We start from the raw sequence: 9,716 nt of genomic DNA, 5'->3' as shown, positions 1-9,716 counted from the left end.
TTTCAAGAATTCTTTCGAGCATCTTCTCTGTTTTTCAGAAAATATTGAGATTCAACTATTTCTAACCAAAAAAATTTTTTGGAAGGGCAAAAGAGGGACCCAGCGCCCAGGTTGATATGGGAATTTTTTTTCATCATTAGAAATAATGAAGATTCAAGCAAACTCGGGGAGAAAATAACAATCTCGAGTCCCTGGAAATAGGGCTCAGCGCCCAGGTTGACAATCAACTTGGGACGCTGCCTTCAATTGCTCAAATACCAAAATCAATGCGACCATTAAACCCAAAATGGTCGAAAACAAGGTAGGAGATCTCGTCCTCAAGTTTAGAAGCCTTCGAAGTATTAAAAACAAAATCCCAAGAGCTCAGGAGTATGTTCCCAACGCTCAGGTGTATAAAAGGCCTAGTGCGCTGGGTTACTTATCAAAATCTGATGCCGTTTCGACCGTCTGTCTAGTTTTTCACAATGAAAATAATCCATGAAGTCAGAGAAATCAAATTCTAAACTTTGCATTTCTCATTTCTAGCTCCACCATAAATAAAGAGTTTCGAGTCTCTCATTTCCACAAAACAACAACATCTTTTAGAACCAGTGATCAGCTTTGCCAAAATACATAAATAGACTAAGTGATATCAAAATATCACTTAGGCATCTTAAAGTACATTTCTTGGACGTTTTTACACTTACCCAGCGTCTAGGTTGATGTCATATGTCAATGTAAAGCCCGCTTAGTTAATTTGGAAATTTGCAGTTGTTTATGATTAATTATGAAATTATTTATAGCTATTTAAATAATTTATTATACTGTTATTTATGTTATTCAGTAGCTTGCATATTTTGTAATTCCGGTGCCCGGTATTTTGGAACTCGGCGTTTGGCTCAGTAGAAATCACAACTTAGTATGTTAGTAGTTTGGGGACGGGTTTTAGACATTGGGAATGTCGGGATTGGCCGGGAATTTAGAATTTCCCAAAAATACCCCTTTAGTATGATTTATGTGGTTTTATGGTGGAGGGGCAAAATGGTCTTTTTGCCCCATTAGTGCTTTATCTTATGTGAGTTTTAAATGGAATAAATGTTTAATTTAATGGATTATTTATGGCTGAAATGTAATAATATATGTGACTTGTTTCATTTATTCATTTTTCACAAAAAAAAAAAACACTAAGTTAGAAAGTTAGAAATTTAAAAGAAAAGCTCTCTTTTCCTCTCCATTTTCGGCTAGGTATTGGGGATTCAAAGGCTGGGTTTTTCAAGCTTGATTCATCACATTTTTAGGAACTCTTGATTGTGGTATGTATTTCTTACTTGTCCTTCTTTGTCTTCTTGGAATTTTTGATAAAAAATGAGTAAATGCATGTTAAATTGGATGTTGTTGCTGCTGTATTCTGTGGTTATTTTCTGAGGTTAAAAAGCATGATTTTTAGATGTTAATTAAGCTACTTGTGGTGTATGATTCCTAGGTTGAGCATGCTAGAATTTTCTTATGCTAAAGTTTGGTTTTCAAAGTAAAAATTGAGAAATTGGTGGCTGTAGTTGTTGCATGAACTAGGTTTTGTTTTCTGCAGTGTTTCTATGCTTGATTATGTGATTCTAAGCTAGCTTTGAGGCTTGTGAGTGAGCTTTAGCCAAGTTTGAGTTTTAACTCAAAGCTTGGAGCTCACATGGTGATTTTTGTTTCTGAGTATTCTGGGTTGTTTTGAGGCCTTAGAAATGTTCTAGGGAAGGTTTAGAACAGATCTGGAAAGTTTGAATCAATTCGGGGTTGAATTGGTCGAGTTATGATTATTTGATGTTGCTGCTTGCGAGGAACCGGAATTCCGGTTGTGCATCCGGAATTCCGAATGAGGGTCCTGAATTTCCCAGAACCGGAATTCCGGTTGGGCAACCGGTCTACCGGTTGGGAAATTTTCAGAACCCGTGTTTTTCCTCGTTTTTATGTTTTTAGGGGTATTGCCATGCTTTTTATCGATAGGGAAACTTTTAGTTCCTAGTTTAAGTCCCCGGGAAGTGATTTAGCGTGTCACTTATAGCGTTGTGATTTTTATGGTTTAGGAGCCGATGTCCGCCGCTCGGCTTCGGTTCCGATCGGGTTGGCCGCACACCTGAATTCGGAATCCAGGTAAGATTAGTATAACAGTATGCATATGTAGATTACATGTTTAGCGTGCATGTAGGAAGCCTATTAGATTACATTAGATATGTATGTTGGCTTCGAACCATCCAACCCTGTCACGTCGGTACAGGCTGGAGTATGACCACGCGGAGTATGACCGGCTCGACCGATCAGCCGACACTTGGTTGGTGGTTCGGTGCTATTGACGTATCCCGTCGGTACGACAGCCGGAGTATGACCAAGAATGGAGTATGACCGGTTCGACCGATCAGGAGGATACTTGTCAATAGTACCGTCCCTGTGAACGTTCAAAACTCAGTACCATGTTGGACATGGCAGTAGTGGCTCAGTACCATGTTGGACATGGCAGTAGCGGGACTCAGTATCGTATTGGACACGGCAGTTAGAATTATGTATGAGTATTATTATGCTTTTCTTACTGAGTCTGTCGACTCACAGTTTACGTTTATGTGTAGGTAAAGGCAAGGCTATAGCTGATGGACCGTGAGCGAGCTTATGAGATTGTACATGTCGGGGCGGTTAGGCCTGGAGCGTACGATCCTCGGGACAGCAAGGCTGAATTTTTGTAACTGGTCGTTAGACGACCTTTATTTTATGTAATAGTTAAACAGTTAAAACTTTTGTAAATAATTTTATAATCGGGATCCCGAGTCTTTTGTAATATTGTTTTATAAGTTTAATTAAAAAGCAAAATTTTAATTAATCACGTTTTTCCATAAACCTCGTTGATTAGCAACGAGCTGCACAGTACGTTTAAAAATCACGTAATACGCCTAAGGTAGTTAGGGTGTTACAGTCAACCTAGACACTGGGATGTTAACCTTGGCACTGGATGTCAACCTGGGCGCTGGGTCATGAACTACCTTCAGTAAAATAGTCATAACTCACTCAATTTTAATTCGATTGATGCGATTAAAATTGCATTTTGAAGCTAATTTCATGATCTATCAAGTCATGTCTCACACTTTAGACTTAATTGTAAAGCTATCATTGTCAAAATTAATCCCAAGGTAGTTACAAAAATCAGCTCTGGGTTACCCGCAGCGGGACCTGCCAGGCTCCAAAAAATAGCCATTACCACCAAGAGATAATTTTCACTATTAGATCATCATCTACGGTCAAAAACACATTATTTGTATGTTCCCCTATTTTTGTTGGCCTCTTTCACCTATAAAAGGAGAGTTCCCTCAGCTTATTTTTCACATTCAGAAAACTACCCACAAAGTCAAAGCTTCTCTCTCTAGATTACCATCTCGTGAGAAATAAAAATTCGAAGTTGACGTAGCTCCATTACTATCGTGATATAGGGAGTGAACTACTATAAATTTGCTGTGTCTCCCTTATCAATACTTAACTACTTATTCATTCTTGCTAATCTAGCGAGCGGGTATGACTTAGAAGTCTAGTCTAAATTTCTGAGTCAATAACATATATATACACAAAAATAAACTTATATTTTTTTTTAAAAAAGAAATAAAAAATTTGAAAAAATAAAAAATACCTACTGAGAGGGGGTTGCTCGAACGCTAGTGGTGCAATGGTGGAAAGGGGTTGCTCAGATAGTGGTGGTGTGGTGGTGTCGATGGGAAAAAAACAGTGACAGAGAGAGAGAGAAAAAAAAATTTAGAGAGAGAAATTAAGAAGAAAAAGAATAGCGAGGAAGGTAGTGGTGCGGCGGTTGCAATGGGTTGCCTGTGCGGTGGTGGCTGGTGATGGCAACAACACAGAGAGAGAGAGAGAGAGAGAGAGAGAGAGAGAGAGAGAGAGAGAGAGAGAGAGAGAGAGAGAGAGAGAGAGAGAGAGAGAGAGAGAGAGAGAGAGAGAGAGAGAGAGAGAGAGAGAGAGAGAGAGAGAGAGAGAGAGAGAGAGAGAGAGAAGAAGAAGAAGAAGAAGAAGAAGAAGAAGAAGAATGGCGAGGAAGAAGACCTGGTCGTATTTAGGTCTGTTACTTTTGTCAGCGCATTTGGTTGCGCCGACAAAAGTCTTAATTGGAATCCTAAGTTGAAACGGTGCATTTCATTAAATGGTTTAGTTTCATAACTACGCCAACAAAACTTTATTCCTCTCAAAACCAATTCCCATGCGAGAATTTTGCTCCCAAATTTTTGGTTACTTTTTCCGGCACATTTATGCACCGATAAAATTTTAAATTCCCCGCTAAAACTATTTCATATGGAGGGAAATTTCTCACCAATTTTTTTTCACCTTTTGCCAGCGCAAATACCTTCCAAAATAGGATGTACCTTTTGGCAGTTCCCACTACGCCTTTTGCCAGCACAATAAGCTAAATGATAGCTTCAGTCATTTATTTATACAACTCAAAACCAAAGATTACAATTAGCTAAAATGAAGAAAAAATTTATTACAAAAATTTAACTAACTATTTACAATTAGAGAAATACTAAAAGGCACCAGTGGTGCCAAGCACCCTCCTACGCGTTAATATCATTATTGGTCTAATTAAGTATCGGGTCCCCATATAGTTTAATATAATAACTTTTAGGGAGTATCGCTAGCCAATCGTAAAATGACACGTCTTAAGAGTGCTAGACACTACTAGTGTCCAATAACAATGCTCTTACAATTAATTAGCTATTTGTTTATCTAACATAACAATTGGTTAGTTACTTAATTTGGTTAGCACACATATGTCATCTTGGAAATATATTTGTATAGTGTATTTCACTAAGTAATCGGTCTATAATTAATAGTTCTAGAAGGCTTATCAATCTCGGGAATTAAAGAGAGTAGCATCGTACTTATATTATTTACTTTTTTTTATTTAATTGATTTTTGATATTTATCTTCTGTTTATTAACAAGTTAAAAATTTCAACTGTGAAAACTCAAACATTTCAAGGCTTACCTATGAAGCATGCAGTTATGATCTAGATTTATCACAATACACACTATAACATAATTATAATTATAATTAACAAGACAAAAAAAATTATATATTAGTACATTAAAAAATACTAGTGTATTTTCATTTAATATATCCATAATTTATTTTTAAAAATAACTCTAGATCATATAATACATCACGTAGGAAAGTTATTACAAGGTAAACAAAACGTGACATATATATATATATATATATATATATATTATACATATACCGGTCAGCCGTTTTAGCTTCCTTTAAACCTTTTTCTTTTCTCACTAGTTTTTGCTCATCTCAAACTTGGAACTATTTTTGATAATATAATGTCCTGGTAAGAGATCGAAATTAGTTCTTTATGGTCATCACGAATAAGAAGACTAAACGTGGGTTAATTTTATTGGTCTAAATAATCAGTGAAAAATTGATTGATTGCTTAATTAATTATAGGTTGGTGGACGAAATTTTAGTTCTAGAGATTACGCGGAATTGGTGTCGTAAACACGTAAACGCGTTGCTTTCTTTACTGGATTATTAGATTTTGCATGATACATACTTGGCCTGTTCAGTTGATTATCATCCCGGAATTAATTACGTTTACTTCCATTATACATGTATAACAATTTTTACTGTGCCAATCAAATAAAGATAATAGTAAAATTAGTCTGATCAATTAATCATTCTCTTTATAATTATTTTTAGTTGTGACGTACATAAATATAGCAAGAAAGTTCATATAAGAGATATATCTTGACAGCTTTGCGGACTTATGATTCCCAATTCCCAAACACATGCACAATATTACGACAATGATGTAAAAAGTTACACCAAAATATTAATCTAAACAATATCATGCTATATATGATCAAATAAGATTTGTAGTTCAGCAAGAGCGCTTCGAACTCAGCCTGCCTAATTCACGGTTAAGAAGAGATTCTTGACTCTTTCCTTTACAATGAGACTGTTACAACTTACAATAATAATTTAAATATTAATTATATTATTAATTGAAGCAATTATAAAATAAAATTAACGTTTGCTTTAATGACACTTGAATATGCTTAATCGTTTAATGATGTTGATTCATGTCTTCGCGCCTTTTATATATTATTGTTACTACGCGTTAATTCATTAAATATGGGAGGTCTGCTTTCCTCGTGAGTTCTGTAATGAAGATTGCAGATTGAGTGGGGAGAGAAAATTTATCCCAATAACAAAACTTAAATCAATTTAATAATTCCAACTGATTTGAAAATCATGTTATATTCAAATATTTACTTAATTCAAGATACCAAACACATATTCTTGGAATTTTAATTTGTTTAATGATTTATCATTGGTCAACTCTTTCAGGAGAAGTGTTATAAATAAATTGTCAATCCACTAGTTGATTCATTAATATTAATTAGTTGTTTGTCTAATAGTAATAACTACTCTCTACTCTAGCTCCACTGAGAGTACAGTATCGGACTGGGATTTAGTAGTACTGTGCTGAATATTTCTAAACTTCTAGCTACAGTCTAAGCTCTTCTTCTCTTTATTGATCAATTCCTTCTGATATCATATTCCTAATTGGTCTTTCCCTACATGCTCTTATTAATTTAGTGCATACATATAGTTAGAAATGGAGATGGCCATGGCTTCCACAGAAAACTGTAATTGGCTATATGACTATACCATAATGGACGATATTCTTGTTCCCGGAGGCGAATTTCCGGTTGCCGCCACCGGTTTCATTTGGCCTCCACAGCTAGATCAACTTAATGCTTCCACTAATGGAAGGTGTGTGTGGGCTTTGTCTGTTCTTATTAATTAATTTGTTGTCTTCATTAATTTTATGAAAGTTTAATTAATCAGGGCATATATATATATTATAAAATAAAAAGTCAATAAATGAATAATATTATTCTGCTTACTAAATGGATATTTAATTTCAAGCAACAGAATATAAATATTCCTTTTTTTTTTCTAAAAAAAATTATATATTTTTATGGAAATTAATTTTACTATTGACATTCTTTTAAAAGTCAAAAACAATATATTTCATTTGGTTGGAGTGGTAAATAAATTAATATTTGAATTATTAATGATACAACTACAATTTATATATATGCACGTACTTTTTAGCCACATCATGCATGACATGAGGGTCGTGTCATAATTAATTCAAGATCATATAACTAATATAGCGAGTTCATTACCGTTCCATATATACCAACTGTAATATTGTTTGAGCATGAATGAGTCCGGTCCGGGCTTCTTTGGAATTTCAAATTAAGAATTATTAGTACATGCATATGTCTTTTATATCCTCACACATAGTAGAGTAACAGTAATTAGGCTCTTCATTTATAAAGCTGTTGGTTTCAAGCATAGATGGCGTTACGTACCCTTTTTCGTTGACATACTTTTTCGATGGTGCAATTTTTGTAGTGTGGAGGTTGACTTATCTTCATCTGGGGATTCAGATAACAACAAGGTTGTTGGCTCCCGGAAAAGGTATTAATTAAGACCTACTTTGCTTTTCTTTTTATCACAAAGTTTTTTTAAAAACCTACATTATTTGATAACAAGTGTATGTTATAACATTATATGTGTTCATCTAGGCAAAGGTCGGAATCAAGTGGGGGTGCCTCTTGCTCCAACTACAAGGCATGCCGAGAAAAATTGCGCAGGGACAGACTAAATGAGAGGTATATTTGTATACAAAATAATATAGCTATAGCTATATATATAAATCCTTCCAATTAATAATACTTTGCATATTTGTTAAATTTTGTGCTTAATTTGTTCTCCTGGGATTTCTCATGAATATTATTTATGTAGGTTCCTAGAATTGGTTGCTGTGATGGAGCTCGGGAGGCTGCCTAAAACAGACAAGGCTGCCATACTGAGTGATGCTGTTCGAATAATGACTCAATTGCGCAGCGAGTCTCGTCAGATGAAACAAACAATTGACGATCTACAGGACAAGATAAAAGAACTCAAGGTATGTAAGATTACTCAATTAATTATTATAATATAAAATATACATATTTGTTTAATTTCTGTATATATACTGAATATATATAATAATTTCCAGGATGAGAAGAATGAGCTTCGCGTGGAGAGACAGAGGCTAAGGGAAGAGAAAGAGAGGTTAGAGCAACAAGTAAGAATAGTGGCAATGAGTTCTCATCATCATCAAACCAGTACCTTCCTTCCTCCTGCGATTTCTAGGGCTTCAGCTGTACAAGGGCAAAATGCTGGTGCTACCAATAACAACCTCCTGTCTTTTATAAGTTACCCTTCAGGATCAGGATCACTTACAATGTGGGAACCCTCAAACTACACTACTTAATTGCACATGCTTCCCACACACACTATTAATTACATATATATAAATATATATTTTGTGTACTTAGTTCTGTCTTATTTTAACAGTGGAATAATGTTCTCATATTACATTTTATTATTTCATTTAGCTAGTCTAGTTCTACTTCTGGTCCCAATGTCTTTTTTCAAAAGATAAGAATCTTATGAGATGTTTGGTCAATGGAAGAGTAATCCTAATGGTAATGAATAAGTTCATACATTGCTTATTTTTCTATTTTAACTTTTGTCACTTATTACAATGTAATAGTTATGCATTGAGTATTATAATGATAATTGCATGTTAAAAGTAATGTAATCCTCGTTACAATTACAATTCGTTACAAAAGCAAAATAATATTTTAATAAAAAATATAATAATAAAAGTCAAAAGTATATATTATGAATATTTTATAATTATAAAATAAAATAATAGAATTATTTTAGTCTATACACATTTTATTTCCTTACATTTTCATATTAAACTAAACACAATAATTTTGATTATAATGTTTATTCTAACTACAAACCAAACATTATAATCAATTCTTATTACCATTACATTAGAGCATCTCCAATAGAGATGTAAATAAGTGATGCAAATACAAAATATATCTTACTTTGTTAAAACTATGGGTGTTCGCAGTGCGGGTGGTGCAGTTTTTGACCATTTTATCAAACCAATTCGCATATGCGGTTTTTCTAATTTTCTAAACCACACCTGCACTGTGAAACTAAGAAAACACAAAAAGTGCATCACAAAAAATGGTGCATTGCAGTTTTGGACTATCACCAAATAATTAAACTATCAAAAATACAACAAAACTTGAGCAACACTTGTCAAAAGTACCATAAGGCTTGAAAATAAATATGAAAAAAAGTTTCAAGTTTTAACAATACAATAATTAATGGGCTTTGGGTTGAACCTTCATATATTGGACCTAAATAAATATAAAAATTAATATTTTTATTATATGCGGTGCGGTGCAGTTTGAGCTGTGTATTAACAATTTGAAACCATAAACTGCACCGCACCGCAAAAAATTTCAAATTACATTTTTATTGTGGTGCGGGCAGTTTGATGAACAACCCTACTTAAAATTTTATTTCAATAGTGTGCTAAATTGTGATGCAAGTATGTCACATAACAAAAAGTGATCCAAATTTAGATTACAATATAGCATGATACGAAATTTGCATCACAATAAATGTTATGCTTTTATATTTACCATTATGCTATTTTTAATATTTTATTATTAATTTTAGTTAACAAGTTCCTTTACTTTAAATGACTTGCATTATTATTATTATTAAATTTTATATTTATCTTTGTGTTATGAGTATTATTT

General features: G+C 33.8%; 1 protein-coding gene across 1 annotated transcript; it reads left to right on the top strand.

The window, feature by feature from the left end:
* The first annotated feature begins 6,398 nt into the window (after positions 1-6,398).
* LOC115700843 (transcription factor ILR3) lies at positions 6,399-8,573 on the top strand. The gene is made up of 5 exons (XM_030628509.2): positions 6,399-6,798; positions 7,450-7,515; positions 7,623-7,709; positions 7,843-8,005; positions 8,099-8,573. The coding sequence occupies exons 1-5, from the start codon at positions 6,641-6,643 to the stop codon at positions 8,354-8,356; spliced, it is 732 nt and encodes a 243-aa protein (XP_030484369.2). The 5' UTR covers positions 6,399-6,640; the 3' UTR covers positions 8,357-8,573.
* The last annotated feature ends 1,143 nt before the right edge of the window (positions 8,574-9,716 follow it).

This window comes from Cannabis sativa, chromosome 8 (genome assembly GCF_029168945.1).
Source record: "Cannabis sativa cultivar Pink pepper isolate KNU-18-1 chromosome 8, ASM2916894v1, whole genome shotgun sequence".
NCBI classification, from domain to species: Eukaryota; Viridiplantae; Streptophyta; class Magnoliopsida; order Rosales; family Cannabaceae; genus Cannabis; species Cannabis sativa.
The sequence above is the reverse complement of the archived record's forward strand: the minus strand, read 5'-3'. Positions and strand labels throughout refer to the sequence as shown.

Bases quoted from the DNA above. Each gene is read 5' to 3' on its own strand.
- LOC115700843 (XM_030628509.2), top strand. From the start codon at position 6,641: ATGGAGATGGCCATGGCTTCCACAGAAAACTGTAATTGGCTATATGAC. The intron at 6,799-7,449 runs GTGTGTGTGGGC...CAATTTTTGTAG, and splicing joins AATGCTTCCACTAATGGAAG to TGTGGAGGTTGACTTATCTT. The intron at 7,710-7,842 runs GTATATTTGTAT...TTATTTATGTAG, and splicing joins AGGGACAGACTAAATGAGAG to GTTCCTAGAATTGGTTGCTG.